At 46.4% G+C, this 25,892-nt stretch overlaps 1 protein-coding gene across 10 annotated transcripts in view; it reads right to left on the minus strand.

Moving 5' to 3' along the window:
• Window positions 1–1,718: 1,718 nt before the first annotated feature.
• Window positions 1,719–25,892, minus strand: part of SEMA5A (semaphorin 5A) — a 482,459-nt gene continuing 458,285 nt past the window's right edge. For all 10 annotated transcript variants that reach the window (XM_086675940.1, XM_086675881.1, XM_086675888.1 and 7 more), the window contains 7 exons: window positions 24,585–24,810; window positions 21,102–21,320; window positions 13,241–13,411; window positions 11,565–11,720; window positions 10,095–10,142; window positions 5,513–5,724; window positions 1,719–2,844 (listed from right to left, as the gene is read on the minus strand). In XM_086675940.1, the coding sequence (XP_086532066.1) occupies window positions 2,725–2,844; window positions 5,513–5,724; window positions 10,095–10,142; window positions 11,565–11,720; window positions 13,241–13,411; window positions 21,102–21,320; window positions 24,585–24,810 (1,152 nt within the window). In that variant the 3' untranslated portion in view covers window positions 1,719–2,724. The remainder of the gene's footprint in view (window positions 2,845–5,512; window positions 5,725–10,094; window positions 10,143–11,564; window positions 11,721–13,240; window positions 13,412–21,101; window positions 21,321–24,584; window positions 24,811–25,892) is intronic.

The following is a 25,892-nucleotide window of genomic DNA, read 5'->3' on the forward strand; positions in this document are numbered from 1 at the left end:
GGAAGGAAGGAAGGAAGGAGAAGAAAAAGACAGAAGGAAACGGTCATTCAGAAACTTACAACAGGACCCACAGAGAGGCAATCCCACACTCAGCCCCCAGGGAGGCTCCTTAGGGAGGAGGTCCCAGGGGAAGTGGTAAACACCACTGTAAACACCCACCTGGGCTCACGCAACACAGGAGGTGTGAGGGGAGGCACAGACACATGAAAGCTAGAAAAGCAAGTTACTCCATAGCTGATGACAATACTTCGACTATATTTGAAATTATTCTAAACCAATTGAAACTCTGTGAAATAAGGAGAATGCGAGAGAGACAGAGGAGAGAGACAGAGAGAAAGAGAAGCCAGAATAATCTGTCTTTGAGGGGAGTGTCCGGGAACAAAAATGAGGGCCTTTCTTTGCAGTGATAAATCCAGGATGTAGGCAATCGCCAACATGACAGTTCGGTGTGGAAGGTGGATGCTGTCACGGGCCACAGCATGACGCTGACTGAAGTCCAGCCTCGACAGCATTTAGAAAGCATTTCCAATCAGGTCCACTGAGGCTTTCTTGAAATTAGTATCCTCTTTCCTTAGGGAAATAAAATGACCTTTTAAGCTTAGAAAACACTCGGGGGAGGGATTCAAAAAACAACTATTAACATGCTTCATGGTGAAGGCGTTTTTCTTATAGAAAAGTGATAACACCAGTTGAAAATCTAGCTCTGGAACAAAGAGGAAACCATCAGACTGAATTTCACCTCCTGAGTGTGGACTTTGGCTCTGTGCGTCCAGACAGAGTCGTCTCAAACAGCAGACAACAATGCAGGAGAGGCCACATGAACTCCCCACCAGAAAGACCCAGAACACCATTCGCTTGCAATCTACCAGGCCTCTCTGAGACCACCTGCCATTTAAAATTGAATTTTAGTACAGTAGCTTCTGGAAGCCTGGGTACATGGGAGTATTTTCAATGCAACAATATTCATTAGTAAACATGGGATTTTTTTTTCCCCCAACACTTTCTGAGATTGTTTCTTTACGTGGGGTAGGATAAAAACATGTGTGCTAATAAGTCTGTGCTCCTCAATGCCCGTGCTATGTATCTTCGGAAACCGGAAGGTTCACTGAGCAAGAAGAACACATTTTACTGACCACTTAGGCATCAGATGAACAGTTTCAATCTTGTTCTTACTTTCGAAGACTAGTCAGCCAACTGCCATGTATTATTTATCAGTTGCTTATGAGTAATTTATCTCGCTTTTTTTTTTTTTTTTCCTTTCTGGAGACCTCTATGAATAGTATTATAACACTCTGGAATGCTTAGCAGTGATCAATGCTCAGAACCACAGGGATCATTAAAAACCTCACATCCCTGCTTTCTCAAGGTACATCTTGAAATGCCGTTGCCTCCATGCAGGGAGAAGCGGGAGGAGGCAGGTAGGAAGGCAGCACTGAGACAGAACCCAAAGGCACCAGAACTGGACGTCTCCTCCTCACCTGACCCGGAGGCAGCAAATGACAGCTTGGGGGGCACTTTGCTATTTACAGCGCGGGGGTGAAGAAAGCCAGCTTTACACATCAGTAATGCTCTGGGAAGGGGATGATGGCCATACACTAGTTCTATCGGGAGATAGAAATTAGAAAGTTGCCTTTCATTAAAGGTCAGTTCTTTCAATCCTTTCCATAACATGGAAGATAAAAAAAAAATAAAATAAAAAATAAAAAAGTCGGTTCCCATTACATTCCAGTATTTTTAATGCTTTCCCCCATTGGTGTCATGAATGTTTAAGATTTTTTCTTTGCGGGGACACAGAAGGTGTGGCGTCTATCCAAATGTTGAGCAAGTGCTGGTTTTACGGGTCGTCTCTTCAAGATGCTACTATGGACTGGACAGGGGCGGGGCTTCCAGACCAACCGCATGGCAAGGAGCTCCCTGGAATGCTGTGAAATCCAGGAGGGAGACTATGGCTAGCCTCGTAGCATCGCACGGAACGCTGGACCCTTCCTTGTGTCTGTGGCTCTGGTCTGTGAGTGTGCCTCCACCAGGGATAACACAGTAACTGCATTAAGACCGGGGAAAGCGTGTGTCATACCTCACGCCATCACCACCGCAGATACAAGCCGGGGTGAATCCCTGCCCTTCCCCCAGGCAAGAACCGTTCCAAGTCCAAACACACAAGTCGCTTCCACGGATTCCACAGAATTATTCAGGTTGGGAAGACAGGGGATCCAGGGTGCAGAACTCTATGGCCACATTCGTATTCTTCATTTCATCAAATACTTACAGACCTAACACGCCTTATGGAGAACGGGGACTCTCAGCTGAAGTGTCTCTTTTGTTGGATTAAAACATCATAAAGATTTATGCCCCAGAGCAGGAAGACATTCCTATTTCTAAAGACTCCTTCCCATGTGGGTGGTACATTTAGTAAAAAGCTCAAGAAAACAAGTGACTTGTTAGGAAAAAAATGGACTGAACACAGTAAAACAAAACAAAACAAAGCCTCACACCATGGCTCACTCAACAATGATCAAGCATTGAGACCAGATTTTCACGACATCATATTTAGATCTGTGTTGCTTTTAAGGATGTCTGTTTTTGGTAGCAATGGGAAACTCATGGCTTGAAATGCACTTGAAACGTATCCAAACTTCAACTCTGAAGTCTTGGAAACATGGGCAGTCATGGAGCACAGGCCTTGAGGAACTGGGGAATTACAAGAAGCCAAAAATATAACAACTATTAGTACTCGTCGTAATTGTTGAGATCTGTAAAGTAGGCATTAGAATAGGTTTTCCCAGTGAGATGCGGGTTGAAGTATTTGTTTCTTTCCTCTAGGATCAAGTTGTTTTTGTTAAATGCCTGTAAAAAGGAAAATGATTAAGGAAAAGGTTTAAGAATACTCCATGGGCAGTATTTCAGAAAAAAAAAAAAAAGAATATAATGAGGGCATGACTATGCTGAATATGAACTCCCTGCTAAGGTTCCATTGTCTTAAAAGGTGTTTTCTCACTTATTTGCTTCCTCACGTTATTTGCCTTCCTGAAGACCTGCCTCGTAACTACAATGAAGTTGGTGGTTTTTGATAAATAGATTTGGAGTATTCCAAACCTTCAAAAAACCTTAAACTCTAGTGACTTCAAATCGACACTTTGAATGTTGTGTAACTCTTTAAGCAGCATTCTAATTATCATGGATACGTAGGTGGAAAAGAGATTTTGAAGTAAATGCATGAAATTTCAAATGACTTCGTTGCTCGTCATTCTCTACACTTGTTGAGCATGAGACGAGGAAACAGCCATTCTGAGTCACCCTCTGGGCATTTGCCAGCACGACAACCCTGCTCAGACCCAGCCAGTGTGTGCACGCCTACAAGAGGACCAGAGCTCCTGCCATAAGTTCCTGCTTTGAGCTGAGCCTGCAAAAAGTCAGTGACGCCTGCCCCAACCACCTTGTGAGTAACAGGTGCCTGCTACCCTCTCTCTGTCTCCTGCTCACTGCTGACCTGGGACGGGGGACTGCCCTTCCCCAGGCTCCTGGGATGTGTAAGTAATAAACCATGGGACTTGACTTCTTTTGGGCGAGTGTATTGAAACTGTGCCTTCAGTCAAAACAAGCCTGGGGTTTCCACTTCCCCAAAGTGGGAGCTCGGCTGCAGAGGGAGCTGCCTGCCGATCCCATGGGGGTGGCCCGTGCCTCCTCACTCCACAGGTCAGAGTACGCATATTCTTAGTTTGACACACCAGCTATGGGCCCCCCTAACACAGGCTCCTGTAGCCACTTCTGACACAGATGCCCTTCCTTATTAAGTCATTAAAGGCACCTATACTTCCAAAATGCTAAACTATGCCAGGTGGAGTGCAAATATTGAAAAAACTGAAATAAAGATGCAGGATGGTCGGCAGAGGCCAACGGTCCTGGACTGGTCTGGGCAAGGTATCAGAAGAAAGTTCCAGAAGGATCCTCAGCGCTACCCTGCTGCCCTCGTAGAAATGAAATTTCTTATTATCTCGAGTGGCTACCGGATCTTAAGTGAGAACAGAAGACCAGCTAAGTTATCTTGAGACACTGGGAGTGACACACAAGTTGATAGGTTGGAATCACATTTAGAGGAGCCCCTTTCTTGGGTTCTGAAGGCTTGTTTGGAAGGTTCTTGCTCATAAAAGGAGCTCATGTTCCTTCTCATACTCCGGGATCTCCACTCTGAGACATTGTGAGGGGCGTGTTATCAGTGCCTGGTGCTTCATTCCCCAGCCCTAGCACGTGATTACTATAAGGTGCTGAAGGGTTCTGGATCCTGGGGGTAAGCAAGGCCCATGGGTAAAAGTCAGCTGGCTCTGTCTCCGTCCAAGTGCTAGAGAAGGGGGCCTCGTGGTGGGAAGGAAGTAAGAGAGGGCACTGTGGATCCCAGGACACAAGCCCTTTCAATCACCTGAAGTTGTAAGTGCTAAAGATGTTCCATATTCCCACATGGGAAGGAAATCAAAGGAATTTCAAAGGAGATCATAGCAGAGAAAGAGTCTCCACGTGCTCCCTAAAAATGCCCAGGGGAACCACCAACTTAACAGGAATATCAAAATGAGAATTCCGTTCCTTCACATGGGTGGTAGGGCACACTGGGTGAAGTAGACAAGAGTCCTTGATGTCCTTCCAGTTATGCCCCCGACCTCCTGTATGTTATCTCATTTAAACCGTGCAACAAAGATATGACAGTACATATTGCTATACCCATTTTAAAGACGAAGAAACTGAGGTTCAAAGAAGTAACTAACTTGTATTCCAAAACCTGATGCACAATGCCTCAAATAAAGACCACATTTATTTTGTCAGGCACTAGTCAAGACATAGGAGAAAATGGAGGCTCGGTGACTGTGAATGACTAGCATTAAGTTTACTCAGTTGGTGACTCATGAACTCAGCTCTTTCTGGTCCAAAGCAGATACCCTTTCCACTCTTTCTTCGTTCCTTAGAACTGGCCTCTATTTCTGGGTGGATCACTGAATTAATCACCCGCTGGGAAAATCTAACAGAACACTTCACCCCACACCAGCCACATAGCACTTTTGCAGCATGCAAAGCTGAAGAGACTTCATTATGCATACAAATTATTTGAAGATAATTTTTATAATAATGTGACAGTTTTTCTCAGGATCCCATCGGGGTGATTCCAGCAATGAACCTGTACATCGGATTACCCAACCCCGGTCCTCAGTACCACTGTCTGGCAAGTACAGGTCCTCGGCCTGGAGCTCTTCTCTTTGACAAGACCTCTCTTTGAACATGGAAGGCACCGTGGAGGCAGAACTGGACAGTGGCCAATGACTCCGTATTTTCCAGCATTTTATTTGTTGCCGCTTCTGTGTCCTGTTTCTAACCCACTTCCCCATATAAGATGCCACCTTTTTTTTCAGGCAAAGGAAAGCTGAAAAGGCAGCTCATCATAAAGCACACCTATTACCTTACCCCCCCTCCTTCACTCAAGCCACCGCCCCCAGGGTGCTGCTTGGCCATCTGTCTGCCGATCCCTTACCTTGATGGCTTCCACTGAGTCGTACTTGTCCAGTTTGTTAATATGGTTAGTTATGCTGGTGTTGAGAGGGGCAGGAGCGACAGGGTGGATGACGGTGGCGTCGTGGGACTGCTGCTGGTACCTCTGGCAGTAGGTGTAGACGAGTAGTGTAAGGAGGCAGCCCAAGATGGAGCTGCTCAGCCCCACGGCAATCATGTGGAACATGTTGAACTCTGGGAAGACAGCATCAGAAGTGACGCTACTTTGGAAAAGAACACGCTACTCAACAGCTCAATGCACTCGGATGAGGACAGAAAAGCAAAATGAAAGGCCCCTGACCAATTCCAAACTTCAAGCAATCACAGGAGCTTCCTTTGAAATGTCACGGCCACCAGGACACTTCCCCCCCAGGAAGTACAGCTTATTTTGCGTTAATGCTCTTACGGATTACAATCGGGTTTTTGGACATCACCTGAATGCACTAGCAGAAGCATTTTTTTTTTTTTAAAGGCTTGTACAAGTCTGCTTGTCTGTTTCAAGTGTGGCATGATTTCTGGTCTATGGGGTTACTTGAGAACATGTTTTCCATGCTCCTTAACCAGTGGAGGATCCCTGCCTACAGCCTGGCTGTGCCCCATGAACAAAGTGAGGACGCATTTACTGCTTCCAATTACTGCTCAAAATTACTGTATTTCGGAGACCTTGTAAAGAAAATGGTTTAACCAAAGAAATAAAGGATTTGTGCCAAAGGAATAAAATATGATCTTTTGATGGTCATGAAATAGCCCTCTTTTACATATTTTTGTTTGTGCTAAGTAGCATCTTTGGGCTATTTTCCTTGAGTTATAAATACAAGATGTAGAAAAAATGAGTGGACGTGGATTTCTGTCTCTAATATGTGATTGGCTCGAGGGACATCAAGGTAACATAATTAAGACCTTTGTAATGTCTGAGAAACAACCAAAAGAAATTACAGATGTTCATCATGTCTTGGTAAAACGTGGTACAAAAAAAGTTTCCAGACTTTCAGGGAATAAAGACATTTGAGTAATGCTCATGAAGCTGGACTTAGTGAAAATCTGGTGAAGGACAACACAACCTTAGTTTTTCTATGCTGTGTTGGCTCTATGTGGCCAACCTGTTGCCTGTGGGTTATTGGTCTCTGTCACCTGCACAGGGCACATCCTGAGGACTGCCTTTCAGCCACGGTGTCCCCTCCATCCACCACCAGGGGGCGCAGTGTCACCCACGCTCTTCCCAGATCTGTCCATCCTGCACCCAAATAGAACCATGAGAATGCCTGCTAGGCACACTGCAGACACCAGGTGAGTCCCAGGGTGATAGCAAGAGGTCCCCAGGCTCTCAGGGAGAGAAGACCTGCAAGTTTGTCCCCTGCACCCAGGCCCTGGGGTGTATGTCCCTCAACTACCCTGGCTCCTCCCTGAGGACTTTCAGAGTCACATTCACCTCAGCTGGGTCCACTCACTGAGGTGCCCTCACTGTCCCCACATCCTGACGTCTCCCTCAAGGCTGTGCCCTTTGCTGGTCCCAGATGCTGCGTTCTGGGGACCCCTGAGAGAGGGAGCTGCCTGCCCAAGTGAGCACAGAGCCTGGGTTCGCTGCGAGCCACAACCCACTCGCTCCTACCTGAATCCTAATGCAGGTGTCCAGTGTCTTCAGCACCAGGACCTGGATAATCCAGGCGGAAGTTACTAGAATATTCTACAAGTCATCTATTCCCCAACACCCAACTGTTTTTCACTTTTTGGTTCTTTGGTCAGTGGTTTAACAAAATGGAAGCAATTCATAAACCTCTGGCCTTTCCCGATTTTGTCTGGAGCCTCTAGAACTGGAGACCCCCAACCTGGGAAGGGTGGACAGAGCATCGGGGAGCTTTCCACCAGCAACCGCCCGAAATGTCTACTATAACATTGAGGCTGTGCCCAAGGTAAGCAAGAGCAGATCTCACATATGTTGCCATTGTTTTATACTTTAGCCAATTGGACTCCCCAGGGTCAATGCCACCTACCGATAAAAGTACTGTCTGCTGCACTGATAACGGTTTATTGTAACATATGAAAGATGTATGATGCTTTCCATATGCAGATGCTTTGTCATCAGTCCAATGAATCGTGCTTGCAGGTGCCTGGGGAGGGCTGGGGCCAGCTGACATCTTTATGAGGATTATATAGTCTTTGTGTCTCGTGCAACTAAAAATAGCTAAATTGAAAATTTTCAATAGGCCTATGCTTTTCCGCATTGGGAAAAATAGTGCCTATTAAATCTCTTTTGAATTTGCTTAGCGTGGCTCTTTCCTTTGAATATGTTTTTTCTGTTGTTTTTGGTCAGTAGTGTTGGAATAGAAACCCACTATCCAGTTGGCTCAACTGGCTGTTTTTCTGTACAAAATTTGATGGGTTTTCCTTCAAATGGAAAAAAGACATCTATGTTGCCTCCTGAAACATCCCAAAACATTTTGCTAAGTAATTCCTTTTACCTCTCAGCCCTACACTCAGATCCATACAACCTCTTACTTGCCTAACCTGGTGGGTCAATGTTAGCAGCCTAAAGATCTAAAAACTCAGTTCTGAATATTATAAGATCTCTGTGACTTAATCAACCGCATGTCAAGGTTTGATCTTGGGTTGGGGAGCCAGTTAGCCCAGCTGACCCAGACACACAGAAGCAGCATTTTAGGATTGGGAGTGGGCTTTGCATCATGTTCTCCCAAGTGCTCAAGGCCCTTGAAGGTCTCCTGTATCCTAACCCAGAGAGGGCTGGCCAGGGAAAATGGTTTCTAAACCTGTGGCAGGCGTGGAAGGCCTGTCAACTCTGCAGAGGCAACTGCTGGTTGACTCCAGGTTCTGCCTTGGCCTTCCCAGAGGACAAGAATAGTCCTTAAGAATTCTGGTTCACGGAATCTTGACCTACGCTGCCTCTGAGGGCAGCAGGTGCCTCCAGGCCCCGGGTCCAGAGTGTCCAAGAGTATTTGGAGCTGCTGTGGCTCCAGCCCCTGGACACAATCCTCCCAGACACTCACTGCCAGGATACTCTTCCTGTGGCGCTCTGGCCTTAAAGCTCACACTCAGATCCCACTGCCTGGGTCCACACTCTGGCTCCGTTGCTGACTTCCTGGTGACCTTCACCCGTGGCCTCCTCTCTCTGACTCTCAGCAACCCTAATGCAGACGACAGTGCCTAGCTGCTATCCCTTTCCTAGAATTTGCAAAACCCAAATCTCTGGGACCTGATTTTTCCTCGCTCAGCTGGCAGCAAAGCATGACTTGACCTGACCCAGTCTGCTGCACAACGGACTAGAGCTGCAGGGGGAGTGTTAGCATTTTCACTTTGCGCGCATCTCACAACAGCATCGTTAAAGAGACTGGTTACAGAATGTGGCCCCGGGCACTGCAGCGTGTTATGTAACAGACATTGCATGCCCTGTATTACCCATCTGAAATCTGGTGAAGGCTGGATTCTGAAACCCTTTCCTATCTGTGAAGGTTTACATTAAGGAACTGTGGGCTGTGGCACCTCCACGAACACTCTCTGTGAGGATCAAATGGGACGCTTCTTGCCACTTAATTCAGTGACATATAGTGACTGATCTTACAGCTATGATTATTTTTATGGGAGCTGGTATATATTTATCTTCCAGCTGGATCCCAAGAGAGTAACTGTCAGTCTGTGAACCCACTGAACTCGTGTAGGTCAGACACCAGACCCTGCATTTCTCAGGCACTGGGGTCTTTTATGATGCGACTGTTGGTTCCAGAAGGGCTGGGGCTATTTGTGTCTCCATGATAAACTCAATGTCCCTCACAAAACTCCAAGAGTGGGTGGTCAGCTAAGATTATTGAATGAACAGATCGACAGCTACCTAAACAGAAAAACTGTGATGGTGGGCTCTTAATTAACGTAGCTAATCACAGTAAGTACATTCCTAAAACACACCCACGAAGCTCTTGATTCCATATGAACACAGAGACAAAAGCCTGTGGCTGAGCTGTCTGGGACTCCCCTGATGGAATGGATTCTGGAAGGAATGGGTATTTGTAGGTCACCAGCCACATGTATGAATATGCCATCTCGGTGTGGATATCGGGTCGGTTTAGCAAAGGTGGACGGACAGGGGGTGGGCTTTGATCAATGGACCGTCAACCCATCCTGCTCAGACAAGATAAACATAGACAGTAAAGTCTAAATTTATCATGAACTGGAACCAGAGATTGTGATTTATATCATTTGGGTCTGCAGAAAGTTTAAAAAATTCCTCTAGAGGTGTAGGTATAACCTTACACCCCATTATAATTTTGTCGCTCCAGCGGCCTGGAGGTTTGAAGCTGGCTGCCATGGATTTGTGATGATCCCAGTCTAGCTACTGCACCTGAGAACCACTGATCCAGATGTCAAATATTGACTATTTGTAGTTACACTACCAAAGTGGAAGGGGTTTGGATCAAGAGTTTCTCCAGTCAGTTTTTCTTGGCCCAAACATCGTATGAAACATATGGGAAGAGAAATGATTAGAAAATAATGGAAATCAACGAAACACTAGTTTAAGAAAAAAAGTTAAAAAACATTAGTTAAAAAGAGGAACTTACCCCCACACCTTTTCTCTTCTACACTACTGGATCTCGCCACAGATACTTCTGGAAAAAATTAAATCATGACGTTGGGTGTTGGGAAGGAAGCAAACATCAATGGTTCATTTACAAAATATCTAATGATTTCGAGTTTTATGTGAGTCCAAGTTCCAAAAGCTTGACTAATTGTTAAAAAAAACAAATCACATGTGTTTCTTTGTTCTAACCAACCTGAGCTGTACTTGGTCAAGGTCATCTAGATGGGGAACGAGTGAGATTCATTACCACAGAAAGAAAAGGCTATGGTCCTTTGGCTCGAAACCAAGGCACTAACTTCGAAAGAAAGCCAAGTATGTGCTGGTTTTCCGCTATCATATATTCTGCCAGCTGTGAACCCCACAGCGTCTGCCTCGGTCTTCCCACCTCCGATCTCTGGTTGCATCAAAGCCAGCGTTGTCAAATTCCCTGCAGAGGGGGGGACTGATCCACTGGAGCTCGAAGAAAATTGCCACAACAAATAAAGTCCCCATTCAGAGCTCACTCATGCTCTTTGCCATGACACACACAAATACACAAATATGATGCCAATGAGGGAACAGATCCCGAAAACGTTTTAACCCACAAGGATCAAGGATCAAACACCATGTCGGAAGACCGGAGACGTGATTCTTTCCTGTAACGAGAATTTTTCTCTGCGTAACAAGAATTAGCAACGTGTCTCTGGTTAAGAAGGAAAATGACACAAGGCTTGCAGTTCTATACCATACATGATGGAAGTGCCATACAAGACTAACGCTACTAATTTTCGGTAACATACGATTACCTTTTTCCGTAAGTGGAAGAAAACAAGGTAGTTACCTATAATTATCTTGAAACAGGTTGCTCTCTGCTTTGGTCTACATCAGTCCTAAGGCCCACAGTGGACATGTACAAAATGACTTACAAGTATGTAACACTGTGCTTACAGTGAACATGTGACAGATGATTTGTTACCATCGATAAGTAAACATCAATTTCACATGGAAAAGCCTATTGGCAAAGGGCCAGCTAATCCCTTCTCCAAGATGAGCCCCCTGGTACATTTCTATTTTCCCAACTATATCAAAGTTGCAAAAGAATTGTCCCCTTTCCTCTGTACAAACACCTGCACACAACATTACAGAAGCATGTAACCTGTTAAAATACAAACTAATCTATTTGAATTTTTTTGAGCAGAATCTTCTCGCTGTGTTATAGTCAGTAAATTGTAAAAGACACTGTGCTAAAAAAAAAAAAAAAAAAAACACGTAAAACTCACGGCCTAAATGCAACCCACAGTTATCTGTAAATCTATCGTCTAATTACCTTGAAACCACAAGAATTGATAAGATCATCTCTGTTTCACCAAAAGTGACCTCCAAGGACAGCTAACACTCCCACCTATGACTCATCTCCTCTCTAAACAATGGAAATGATTTTGTTCCCCCCGATAAGCATCTCTGCTCTTACCTGGGATGAAATTGGAATCAAACACACACGGCCGGCTCTCCGTGGTGTTTCCAGAACACTGGCTGCCCACAGGGAACAGAAGGATGCACTGGCGGGCACGGATCTGGACTCCAGACACGTCACACTCAGACCAGTCTGACCACTCTGACCAGCTCTCTGCAATGACCAGAAGGGGACGGGACAACACTGCCCACTGAGATCGATCGACCTGGAAGCACCACAGGTCACATACGTTACATTAAATTTTCATACTACAATTTTAACGGGTCTGTGTATAAATAAGATGGACAGGTAGCCTCTGACCGCTCCAGTAAATAAATTACACACGGGCATGGATAGAAGAGCTGGTATGCCTTTGATCAAAAATCAAATGTGCTTAAAACACATTTTCTAGAACCTATGTTATTTTACTGCTTTCAACTCATTGTACTAGACACTCAATAAGCTAATTCGTGAGGTCCAGCAGTGTAGACATGGGCAGTGGTCGGGGGAGAGAAATCAGCAGTGAGGACACCATTTTCCACCTGGCAATGCTCCCCAATGAAGGCCAGCCCTCAAAGGTTTTCCCGCAAAATTCCTACAGGCCTCAGAGCTCGAGCAAGAGAAATGACAATGTGTGAATGAGAAAGCCCTGGTTGCTGAAAGGGGTGTCGAATGCTTTCGCTTCTGTTACAAAAACAATTGTGCAGAGTCAATATACCAAAGTCAGGCTGTAGTTGAGGAAGAATTTATTTTATCCTGTGTTTACTGTTGCCTATGTGCGTAAGATCGGTGCACGAGTCTTGAGTTAAGGCCCCGAGCTGAGTGATAAAAGGTCACTTCACCCCGAAGTGGAAAATTTGCTAGGATTTGTTAAATTCGCCCAGGCTTACGGATGTGTGAAAAGAGAGAGCAACCCTTATATTTTAAGTAAGGGGTTTAAAAAATATAAATACAAAAGAACTCTCTGTATTTTTTGAAAATATTAAACACATTAAAAAGACATGTTTCTATGTGGTTTGCTTTTTTCCTCTTTTTAGATTTAAGCATCATCTTTGCATTACAGGGGAAGTTTGGAAATCAGACGTGTGCCTTGACTCACTGTAAAGACATGACATTTTTCCTCAAAAATGTGTCAAGTGCCAGGTTTGAGGATGACTGAGAATCTGGTTTCTAGGCACTGTTCTGTATAAATGGAACCTTCCAGAAAGATCTGCAGGAGCAAGTTAAAAACAAAAAAGGATGAGCATTTCAATGTCAAAGTTAGACTCAGAAGAGGGCGCCTCATTCATTCCTAGTGGGCCCTGTTGGGTGGGGAGGCTGTTACAGTGCACCCACTGGGCACCTGTGCTAGCCAGCCTCGGAGCTTGCCCACCCCCGTCCCCCAGACCTGAGGCCGAGTCCTTCCAAGGGCTCTCCTTGCTCCCCACTCTGATTTTCAGATCCCACTACCAGGTTAAACCTTCTAATGAGACATTGTGATAACGAGTTTCTGTTACTAGTTGTGACACTGTTGACATGCTGGCAGCTATTTTAATGCAGAACAGTGGGATATGGTCAAGGATAACTGTGAGGGATGAGGTGCTCCTCTCTTTCAGGATTTGCTGTCATGGGCTACCATCAATTTCTCCGTTTCTACATCAATCAAGGGAAGAGGCGAGTCTGCCCAGAATCCCGCAAGCCTCCTGGCTGCTCACCGGGGCAGGGCTGTGTGTTGCAGAGAGCTTCCTCCGTATGTAGCCCCAGGCAGATGTCTCCTCCGTAGGCTGGGGCCGGGTTTGTGCACGAGCGGGTCCTCATGTAGTGTCCACCGCCACAGGTCGCCGAGCATTTTGACCAGGGAGACCAGCAAGACCACACGCCATCCACTAGGAAGGGACACAAAGGCATATGACTTCTGAACTCCTAATGAGACCAGCCTGATGCGGCCACAGATAGAACGTGCATCGTGGGAGGCCATCTGCACACGCCCCTGACCGCTCCCAGGGCTGTCTGGCCTCTTCCTCCTGGTGACCAAACCAGTTTTGTGTATTTCTCCCTCTGCTTTCTCGGTTCCTCTTACTTGCTCTTTCAGGAAATGTTTCCAAGCATATAACAAGCAAGCACGCAGATAGCCGAGGAATGCTATGTACGCGTAACAGAGTCCCAGTTCTGGGAAGGACCATTAACCACATTCCGTGGTCATTACTGGGAAGGCCAGGGAGCTCTCACCTTTGCTAACCACAGAGTGGACCTGCAGCCAAGGATCAGCAGTTGTGGACACAGGCTTCCTTACTAATTGCATTACGATGTGCTCCACGAGAGCGGGATAGAAAAGAGCCAACGGGTCCTGGCAGGAACCGTGAAGGATGCTTCTAGATGGGGGCATCAAACAACCCGACTAAGCATAAACCACACTGCCTTGGAAGTGCACTGACAGCAGAGCAAAGACAGGAATCCCCAAGATCTGCGGCCAGACTTCAGGATGATAATGCAGGTGAGTTTCACACGAAGGGCGTGAGGCATAACTGGTTCCATGACTGCTGGTGACCCAGAGCATGACTTCCGTTCTCCCCAGGCCGGGCTCCTGATACCTGCCCACGGGCCTCCTGAACGCTGGGATCAGCGGCCCGCCTGGCTCTGGGACCTCAGGGTTTGCCTCGCGTTAGGTGAAGTTGCTAAAACAGACACCTCATCTGGCTTCGGTCTCTGCTACTGTCATATCTGACCCGAGACACAGAATCCGAAGGAGGCTCCAGGCTCAGAGCTGTCGGCACAGAGCCCGACGTGGGGGGGCTTGAACCCACAGACCGTGAGATCATGACCTGAGCTGCAGCGGGATGCTTAACCCACTGAGCCACCCAGGCCCCCCCTCATTGTTACAATGAAAAAAAAAAAAACAAAAAACAGAAAAACAAAACCATTTCAAACCAATTTTAAGAAGAGTCTGTGACCTAACTGGGAACTTTGTGACTCAAAAGTTTATACATTTTACTTAATAGGCAACAAGGTAGATTAGAGCCTAAGGGGGAACCCGTCAGATATATGCCACAGGCTGTGACACCAGCAAAAGGAGGCAGTCAGGTGTTTGCCTAGAATTGTGTAAGTTTCAAAAATCCTCTCCCACATCCAATCTTACTGGGAGGATGCTTGCTGGTTGTTTTTCCCAGAGCTGAAGTTTGGTCTCTAGCACATATACTTGCACACCCCCAAAAAGGGTGCCCCTAAGTTGTAGTGCCTTAGAATGACAGGTGTCAAAGGTGTCAGAGTATACACGGGAAAGTCTGGAGCTCAGAAGGGTCTACTGACTTGTTCTAGATGGTTCCAGAGCCCAATTTAGAACCAACCACGTGATCTGAGGATTCTTCACTTAAAAAAAAAAAATTAATGTTTATTTATTTTTGAAAGAAAGAAAGAGGCATTGGGGGGAGGGGTGGGGGAGAAGGGCAGAGAGAGAGACCTAGAATCCGAAGAAGGTTCCAGGCTCTGAGCTGTCAGCACAGAGCCCGACATGGGGCTCGAACTCATGGACCGTGAGATCATGACCTGAGTCAAAGTCGGACGCTTAACCGACTGAGCCACCCAGGCGCCCCTTGTGGCTAATGGTAGACCTGCTGACCAATGGCCAACAGGTATATGAAACAATGCTCAACATCACTCATTATCGGGGAAGTGCCAATTCAAAACCACCCTAAGACATCCCCCCACCCCTGCCAGGATGGAGATTATAAAAAGAATGACAGACAGATGATAACGTTGGTGAGGATGTGGCGAAATTGGAACCCTTGCACACTGCCGGTGCAAATGAAACCTGGGGCGGCCGCTGGGGAAAGTACTATGGCGGTTCCTCAAAAAATGAAAACCAGAGCTACTGTGTGATCCAGCAGTCCCGCTTCTGGGTATAGATATCTGAAAGAACTGAAATCAAGATTTCTAAAAGATACCTCCATTCCTATGCCCACTGCACCATTGTTCACAGAAGCCAACACTATGCGCCTGTGTGGCATCGCGTCTGTAGTTAACGGTACCGTCTGGTGTTGTCCGAACAGTACAACTGTTCAACAGTATCGTCTTTTAATAAAGGTTTGTTAAGTCTTTGTTATCTCACGTGGGTGGCTCTCATGTTAAATATTCTTACTCAAACACAAAAAAAGGGTAAACACTAAAAACAAACCAAACATCGAGTGCTTTCCTTCACAATCATTTTATGATCACGCAGGATCTAACGGTCACACACAGCAGGGAGCCAATAAGCTCCTATGTACAACCCACCTTGCGGTCTTTCAAACAGTGTTCACTCCTATCCACATTTTCAACCAGTACGCTAAGTATCCTCTCATCTCGTCTAATAAAGGCTGCCCACCCCCGCCCCTCACACCGACTGTCCAGTGGGGATCGTGAAAAACATCCCCCGGCCCAGGACTGTTGGTTGTTTGACAGAGAGAGTGTCATTCTCGCTCAAAATGTGAGCAGTGTGGGGGCACATTTGTAACCGAACCCAGTTGCAAAAACGTTCCCACTTGTCAGTTTAAACCACAAGATCACATCATACCTCTACCAATTGCCACGGCAATTGCTTTGCTCCAAGGGATATCGAAGAGTTGGGGAAATAGATGCTCCCTGTACAAAAGGAAATCAAAGGACAATTCCAGCCACTTCATTCCATCAGGTAGTCGCCCTGGTCTGTAATTATCCGATGCCCCCAGACCGATTCTACCCTGCTCGTCGCCCCCCACCACGTCATCCTCGTGCTTACGTTTCAAATCTCAACCTTCCTCTGGGGGCAGTGACACTGGGGAGAAGGGGGATGGTGCTTTATTCCGGGTGAAAAATGACATTGAGTATGGAAATGCCATTTCACATTAGGAAGGCTAACGTGTTTCCAAAACAGAAATAACAGCCTATTAAAAAGCTCCATGACGTAGCCTTCACTGCCAGGGAGCATGCAGAACCTGGTCGGAAAACAGGAACTTGGAAGCCAAGAAAACCATACAAATGTAGACTCCATGCTAGCCATGCACACCAGGGGAACCGAGCTGGGCTGAGCACATGAAATCTTCCTTTTCCGCTACATAAACTAGGCTGGACTAACAAAATAACTACACGAGTGGAAATAATAACTCGCTCAGTATTGCCCCCCCCCCCCGTCCTCACCGCCAGCCTTGGTGGGGGGGTTGTATTCTAGAAATGTGGGACTGAAATGCAGAAGGGTTAGGGCGCAGAGGGAACGCGTGGGGAGCAGGCCTGGCAGGCTGAGCCCAGGACTCGGCACAGTGTAGGGTTTCACGTAACTTCTGTCCCGTCGCTAAAACTCCTGCGGGAATCTCCTCCTGGCCAAGAAAGACCAGCTCGTAGGAAGATATACGTAGATATACGTAGATATACGTAGGACAAATATACAAAAGCTCAGATTCCAGGTTTTTTGCAAGGAGCAAAGCAATCAATTGTAGGGAATTATTTTTGAGCCAATGGAATGTATGGATTAGGTCAACTTCATAGAAGAAGATGCCAATTCGTGTTGGCATCTACCTACTACAATCACATAAGAACGGTGGCCACGGGAAGTACAGTTACTAGTGATCTAAGGAGCAAAGCAAAATGGAATGATTAACGTCTGAGTGTCAGGCATCCTGTGTGCTGTCGGAGATACAAAGCCCAACATTTACAGTTCTCCAGGACGTGGGCGTGTTTGACATGGATTCCCCAGCGTCCGGAGGCCTGGGCCACACAGGTCGTCACTGTAGGACAGCTGTGCTCTAGACTCCTCCAAGGACCCCTGGGCAGAAGTTTCCTGCAACAGCTGCCCCTACTCCAATCCTCAGTGCTCCTTCTGGGCAGAAGCTATGTCTCATGAGCCACTTTTGTCGCCTGTGGTTTACAGAACAAAGCGTGGACTCAAGGAACTCACGAAGAAAAAGGCAGAGTGTTCTAAGCTCATCACAGGTGTCTAACATGTTATCTATAGAACACACATCTGCCCCAACTCATCACTTTGATTCATAGTGTGTCGTTCCCACTCAGGATCCTCCTCCCTCAAAGTTAAGGTTTTCATAAATATACACAGACTCTTATTTGAATTTGAATAGTACTTAGTAACAAGGAACTACCTGTTGATTCTACCTTTGTAGGCCAAGATCTGGAATCCTCAGTTCTGAAATAAACGTGGATTGACAAAGGGAGTGAAGAAAGACCAAGCTACTGCTCAGTGTTGGAGGAAAATTACATAGGTGAAGTTACTACCAGACCAACCCACGGGAGGGGAGAAAGGATCGTTTCAACATGATCACGACCTTACAACCTTATTGCGGTTTAGTATACAAATTGGAATTGGAGATCAAATTTTTCATTGACTGATTTAAAGGATTTTCCATTCATCTAGCCTTTGATTTTCAAATTTGATCATAATGAACAAACTTGCTTTTAAATAAGATACAGTGTCCATTTGTGGCTGTTCTTTATGGGCCCAATAGGACTAAGGATGAGTAAATTCACAGGGAGGAGAGTATCCTAAATGGGGTAAAAAAATAGCCCTATTGCTGGATTTGCAGCTTGGCACCCACATCCCTGATCGCTTCCAATCCCCCCTTGCCAAGTTACATCCCGTCGTGTGTTCAGGAATTTTCTAAAAGGTGGGAGAGAGGATAGACATTTACCCAACTCAGTCGCCTGAACTTGCTCATTCCCAAGTGGAAAGTGACGGGGACCCGTCTGAATATTTCCACAACCCTCTGGAATGTTGGCTTTCAGAAAGAAAATGAGGACGGAGCTATTTCAAGACATTAGGGTTATGTGCACATGATACTGGCTTGGCCATCAAATCAACTGAAATACAAATAGCCCCCGAGTCATGTTAAGGGATGTGTCTGAGATGGGCCTGAGCCTTACATGGAAGGACCAGAGCGGCATCCAAATATTTGGAGGAGACTTGAAGCTTGTTGACAGTGATGAGGACTCATGTCTAGATCCTGGGGAGGCGTGGGTGGATGGAGGGATCCTGACATTCCCCTGTCGCCCTCCCTGTTCAGTTTATAACACGTATCCTAATCTGATGATGTCACCAACAAACTGTCTCCCAGCTCCAGGGAGGAATCTTACTCTCCGTGCTGGGGCTGTGGGAAAGAACTGGCTTTGTGACCTTTCCCACCCCCTCAACATCACTTGGTTGGGAGAACTGAGTGGCTGAAGGGAAAAGTCCCCTGCGGCTGGAGAAATACAGGGAGAGACAGCCTAAAAGGGGCTGAGCAGCCCTAGGAACAAGGGCATTATTGGGATTCTCAGCTACAAAGCTGAGAGCTATGTTATTTTCAGTTTAATGTACATTTATTCATCCAGCCATCCAACTATTTATTCATCTACCAATCCACCCATCACCCATTCATCCCCCACCTATCCATCCATCCCTCATCTACCCATTATTCATCTGTCCATCCATCCACTTATCTATCCATCCACCAATTCACTCACCACCCATCCACCAGTTCACCCAGCACCCATCCATCATCTATCCATCCATCTATTCGTCCACCACCCATCCATCTATTATCCATTCACCCATCTATTCATCTACCAATCCACCCATCATCCATTTATCCCCACCTATCCATCCATCCATCAAATATCCAATTCATCTATCCATCCACCAATTCACCCAGCACCCATCCATCATCTATCCATCCACCTTTCGTCCATTCACCCATCCAACAAATGTTCACTGAGGACTGCTGCAAGAGAGTTCCTTGCTTAAGGAACTAAGAAACTTATTTGTACCCACTGAAAAAGATGCTATGCTTGCAGGCTTCTGTATCTTTAAAATCACTGTACCTGGTGTTTGGAATAACCCTCCCTCACTCACCATCCCTGCTTGTCTGTTTGGTCAACTCCTGTCTGTCCCTCAGGACCCAGTTCAGGGGCCACCTGATCGGGGTAGCTGCCATAATTCCAGCTCAATGGGTCCTTGGCTGATATAGTCACTACATCTGGTCATCAGCCCAATAGCCAGTGACCATACTGGGTTGACATCATTCCCAGGATGCCTCTTCACCGAACTCTAGGTTCTTTTCTGCCCGGGACCATATCACCATGCCCACGTATTCCCTGTGAATGGTGCACAGTGGGCTATCCAGAAATGTTTGCTGACAGAATTGAAGCAAAGAAGAAGGGAGGGAGGTCAAGTAACCACGGGCTTGTGTTCTCATCATTCCGTGAACGATCACTGAGAGCTCTTTCGTGGGTGCCAGGCTGATGCTGGGAGCCGGGGACACTGCAGGGAGTGCAGGGAATTCCGTCACAGAATTCCCGGCTGTCCTGGAGCCTTCACTTGACAGAGCCAAAGACAACACGCACAGCCGTCAACAGGGTTCGGGTGGCCATGCGGCATCGATGACAGACTCTGACCACGGGAGCATCAGGTGGAAGCGAGTCAGGTGCCAGAGCCACATCCAGAGCTGTGGCAGCAGGGACACAGAGAGACTGGAGCGCTGACTAGGACAGACGGTGCACAGAGCGTCCTGTCCTGGAGGAAGGAGGCTCTTCAGGCTCATTTATTAACCCTGTGATTTTCTGGGAGTTCGTCGAATGAGACGCCAGGTCTCAGGACACAGACAACACAGCTTCTGTCAGCCTCCAGGGGAGAAGAGTGTGTGTTTAGAGGACTGAACTCAGCACAGAGTGGAGGCCTGCTGACTGACTGATTTGGCTGGTTTGGCTGGCACCTGGTGGGTCATTCTCGATACCTGTCATTCTGGAAGAGGAGCCTGTGGTATGGGGGGGAGGGCGGTCCCGGGACGGCTGGGCCTATCAGTTTGGGAGGAGGTCAACCTCCAGCTTCAAGGACACAACACATCTCTCCAGGCCATGACGGCAGGGCCGACTTCTCCATCAGGCATGATGCCTAGGGCCCAGGATTTTTATAGGGATTCACAAGAATGTTGTAGTTGCTTTTAAATCAGGAGACTGGGGCGCCTGGGTGGCGCAGTCGGTTAAGCGTCCGATTTCAGCCAGGTCACGATCTCGCGGTCCGTGAGTTCGAGCCCCGCGTCGGGCTCTGGGCTGATGGCTCAGAGCCTGGAGCCTGTTTCCGATTCTGTGTCTCCCTCTCTCTCTGCCCCTCCCCCGTTCATGCTCTGTCTCTCTCTGTCCCAAAAATAAATAAACGTTGAAAAAAAAAATTAAAAAAAAAAAATAAATCAGGAGACATAGGGGCACCTGGGTGGCTCAGTTAAGCATCCAACTTTTGGTTTCGGCTCAGGTCATGATCTCATGGTCAGCTCTGCACTGACAGCTCGGGGCCTGCTTAGGATTCCCTCTTCCTCTCTCTCTGCCCCTCCCACACTCATTCTTTCTCTCCCTCTCTCAAAACAAATAAACATTTAAAAATATCAGGAGAAATAAATGAATATAATCCAGCCTAGGTTATATGTGTCTTTACACCAACGCAGTTAGGAAATATAGTCTGTGAGTCTTTACATACATATAATCTCAAGCCTAAGGCTGGGGAAGCTAAACGAGCCTCCCTAAATTAGAAGGTCTTCTAAGGCCCTTGATTTTTCAGAAGTTTTCCAGATTACTCAATCCACTCACCTGGGCAGGGCAGAATGTTGCATTCCTGGTATTCCAGGGAGGGGCCCAGGCAAGGCAAGCCCCCATACTTGGGCTCGGGGTTGTTGCAAACCCGCTTCCGGTTCCGGATGCCCCTGCTGCAGTCGCGGCTGCACTGTGACCACGACGTCCAGGCCGACCACGCCCCGTTGACGGTGTGGGCGGAGTATCTCCCGGCACGCAGGAAATCGCCAGAAAGGCCTGCCAAGGAAATGGCCCAAGTGTGATTCTATTAGAAGTCCTTAGAGGAAGCACAGTGGAAACCTTCACTCTGCCTCGGCTGCCTGCTTCGTTTCTAGAACTACACTCTCAACATCGGTTGAATACTTCTGATGCTTCAAAAACCAAACAACTGGCGGCGAATGATCATCTCCAATCGCCGAAGCTTCTTTCTCTGCGGTTGCTATTGCATAGGATGCAGCTGAGAACTAGATTTGTAAATGTGGTAACTTCCTTATACAAGGAATAGGTCTTGGGTTTGTAGGTCACTTATTTTCCTGGGATGCTCCTTACAAAGAAAACACAACTTTCTCCCTTCCCTTGGGAATCCTGCAACAAAACCGGGCTGTCCAGGACCAGGCCATGCTCACCATTGGGGACATCCGTCTGGACAAACGGAAGCATGATTCAGACGTTTTTCTAAACCCGTTCCTCTATCCGTGAGCCTTTCCAAAGTGAATTAATGCTAGTGAAAGTCTTGGAAATAATTCAGAGTTAACTGCTTCAGAATCACAGGCCGGGGCGACAGGTGTCTGTTCAAGAACCAGGCAAGGGGTGGAGCTCCTGACCCGGAACTGAACACCCCTGTGAATGAACTTGCCCAGTGGCACCCGCTCCCAAGCAGTTCACAGCACACTTACCAGCAGGTGTGTTTCCCCAGGTACACATGTGGCGTAAGAGCACAGCAGCGAGGAAATGTCTTGTTAAGAACAGGCTCTGCCTATGTACTGGGGTCTGGTCTGCTCTGAGCATTCTACACTTGGGAAGCCATTTAATTAGCCGCAGTCAAAATTCCTGCTTGCTTTGGTGAAAATGGCTGCTCACTTACAATATTACAAATATTCAGTAATTCTCTCAAATGCTGGCGATGTGATGCGGGTTTCAACAAAAAAAACTCTGAGGATGCCACGCAGTTCCCGGGAGGTGTGACAAGGCAAATATACTCACAGCCCTGTTGCTAAGCTCCTCTGTTGTTAAAAACTCTGGCTCAGAAACCTAGGAAGGATGCTCTTTTGAGAAAATGGATTAGAAATGTCTGTCTGTAATGAACCGGTACTCTGTGCTTAATCAATACAGAAACAACTATGCACAGGCAAACCTCATTTTGGGCAATCAGAGGCAAAGAAGCCCGATTCTGTATTTTCAAGATGTCCATACCAAAATGTGTGGATGGTCATTAGAACCAGAAGCCCCTAAGACACAAGGCAGAGGAAGTACATTTTAAGGCTTGCTCAAGATATACTTTTGGAGGAAATATGGGATATTTTTTATAAATGTGTATCAAACTTGTTCTTAGTTTATATTACTATCATTGAAAACAAATATCAGCTACGGTTTTATATGCATCTGAGAACGAAAGGGTTAAAAAAATGTATGTTCAGAAAAGATAATGACATTCCTGTAGGGACACACTGCTATTCACTGTCTCTGTTTTACTTAGATGACATAAGAAATAAGAAAATTCACTGCCTGCTCTGAAATGAGAAAATAAGTGGATGACTCAGAGACAGCGTTGCCAGATTTTGCAAATAAAACAGAAGAAGCCCTGTTAAATCCAAGTTTCAGATGAATTTGGATATTCAAATTTTAGCAATATTTTAGGGTAAATATGTCCCAAATATTGCATGGGTCATACTTATCCAGAAAAGATTCATGGGGCATACTCATGTTTTTAAAAATTCTGAAAAATATCTGAAATTCATCTTTAACTGGGGATTTTGTATTTTATGTCACAATGCTAACATGACATCACAGGATGATCCCTTGTGGAATGCAGATCTTTCAAATGGGTCCTCAGTTTTCTCTTGATATTCTATCATATATCTTTTCTTCTTACAGCAGGGTTTTACAGAATTAATAAGAGTGAATATCATTTTGCTTGATTTTCTACATGTATGGGTGTTTGCTTTATGTAAATTGTAGACTTATTCACACAACATTTTTCACTAAAGCAGACTTTTTTTTTTTCAAGAAACAATGAACAGGCTTATATTTAGTTGGTGAACTACAGTGAGCAGGATGGTTTGAGGTCAGGAAATAGTTAATGTCAGAACGTACAATTAGGTGTGGCTCTCGATGGCAACCGCCAAGCCTCCAGTCATGAAGGCTGGCAGATCCAAGATGCCCCTGCTGTTCAGAGGCTCCCGGAGGAGACAGGGACATTTGTGGCCAGTGTGCCACCAGTGGTCCTCACGTGGAGCCACTCCAGAGCCATTTCCCTCTGGCAATGAAGGAGGACGTTTATCACACCCCCGTGAATTTATCCCATCCATGTCAGTCCAACATGGCGACTGCCTCCGTGGTTCATCAAGGCCACCCACCCTGGGTCTAAGGATCCTTCTCTAAAAGTGTCACTGACGGTGACTATGCTTTCTATGTCACATTCATGTTGGGAGAATGAGGTGGACTCATAAACACAAAAGTGCTGAGAAATGTTCCAGGTGCACGACATTACTATCACCGTCCTCATCACATCATGTTCTGAGAACCATCTGTGAACACCTATTTCCTTTCCAGAATTGGACAAATTTTGTGAAAGTAGATGCGAAAGACAGAAGTGATGAATAAGGAAGCGGAAATGAAGCTCTTTGGGAAGGCCAGGCTCACCCCCCTTCCTGCAGTGGAGACAGCTGAGCTCCAGGGGGAGCAAGTGAGTTGTCAGAGGACAGTAGCCCACTGGGCAGCGGGGCCAGGCCGAGGGTGCATCTTGTGGTCTCTCTTAGAGCTTTCCCTTCCGCTATTAATATGGTATTGAAGGGATTAAAAGGGCAGAGCAATTTCAGAGACTATTAAAGGATCCCCGCAGGCTGAGCTTTTTCGCAGAAAGATCCTTCTATAGACAGTAACACAGAGATGGTCTTTCTTTGTCTCTGTCCAGTTTGGGGATAATCAAAGGAAAAGCTTATCTGCAGCTTACATTTTAGTGCCAGAAGTTTCATGGAAGACGACTGAGCCTTCCTTGATATATTTTCTGATATTAAATAAATCCCCTCCCCAAACTCTTCTGGATGTATTAAGAAGGCAGTGTTATTTTGAGGGCTGAGTTCACAGGACCACCTCAGTATAGTACTCTTTCCCATCAGTTTGCTACAAAAGGCATTTGTGCACTTGTGGGATCACTGTCGTAGATTGCTAAGGGAAAAATAATCTAAAGGAAAAGAGCCCCTTGCTCGCCTGTGACCTGAGAGATGGGGTCGCACGCGGGTCTGTGCAAGTTGGGTCGGTCCTGGGGGGTTGGCTGCTCACCGTCTGTAGAGCAGCCGCTGGTTCCATCACTAGAACAGTATCGCATCTCGATTCTCTGTCTTCCCACTTCCAGCAGATTTGGATCAGGCAGGCGGGCTTTGCACGTGTAGCGAAATCGCTGCTCATAGTGGCCCCCGTTGTCCGAGATGTTGACGGGCGTCCAGGGCGTCCAGGGTGTGGTCTTCTTCAGCTCGGGGCACGGGTTGATATTGCAAGGCTGGTACTCCTGGGAGAGAAAGGGTGCGGCAGGTGCTTATCGTAGGGCATAAACTGGGTCCAGGGCTTCCTTCCCTTACTGAGAGACAGGGCTCTCTAAAACGTCACATCCTGACACCCACCGGCTACTCTACAAAGTGGAAAACACATTTTTGTTAAATTGGACATTTAAGAGGATGATCAGTGTTCAGGTCAACCACAGAAGGAATCTGCACAGGGGCGCCTGGGTGGCTCAGTCGGTTAAGCGTCCCACTCTTGATCTCGGCTTAGGTCACAATCTCAGATTGCCTAATGGAGTCCCACACCCGGCTCTGCGCTAACAGCACGGAGCCTTCTTGTGTTCTCTCTCTCTCTCTGCTCCTCCTCTGCTCATGTTCTCTCTCTCTCTCTCAAAATAAATAAACTTTAAAACAAGAGAAGGAATCTGCACAGTTTATCCTGTGTCAACAAGGAGAATGAGACAGTAAGTGTAACTGTATGTGAATAAGAATGGTGATCCCATAAAAACCATCTTCCATCTTTCACCTGATAAATAACCAAAAGTGCTGACTATTCCATTGTTAAGCTTAGCTTTAAAAAAAAAAAAAAAAAAAAGCTTGAAGTTCAAATGATGGAACCAAAACTTTTCGTTTTTGGACAACATAATGCTCAATGAGATTTAATGAGTATTTTAAGCTCTGGGATCACAGATTCTAAGCATAAGAGTAGTGGAGTATTTATTTATCCAAATAAAATACACAATACATAATACCTTCTTTGCAAAAATATGTTATTTATTTATTTACTTACTTATTGAGAGAGAGCACAAGTGGCGGAGGGGCAGAGACAGAGGGGGACAGAGGATCTTAAGCAGGCTCTGCAATGACAGCACAGAGCCCTACGAGGGGCTCCAACTCATGAACTGTGAGATCAGGACCTGGGCAACAGTTGGACACTTAACCGACTGAGCCACCCAGGCGCCCCTGTAATAACTTCCACTGTGTAAGTTTCACAGCATTTCCCTCGTTGATACAGCCATGGTATTTCTGTTTCTCCTCCCTTCCCTCACTACCAGACATCTCCCTTGTAAGCACAGGCGGGGCGTCCCGGTCA

This window comes from Puma concolor, chromosome A1 (assembly GCF_028749965.1).
Source record: "Puma concolor isolate L17-30 chromosome A1, mPumCon1.1.hap2, whole genome shotgun sequence".
In the NCBI taxonomy this organism is placed as follows: Eukaryota; Metazoa; Chordata; class Mammalia; order Carnivora; family Felidae; genus Puma; species Puma concolor.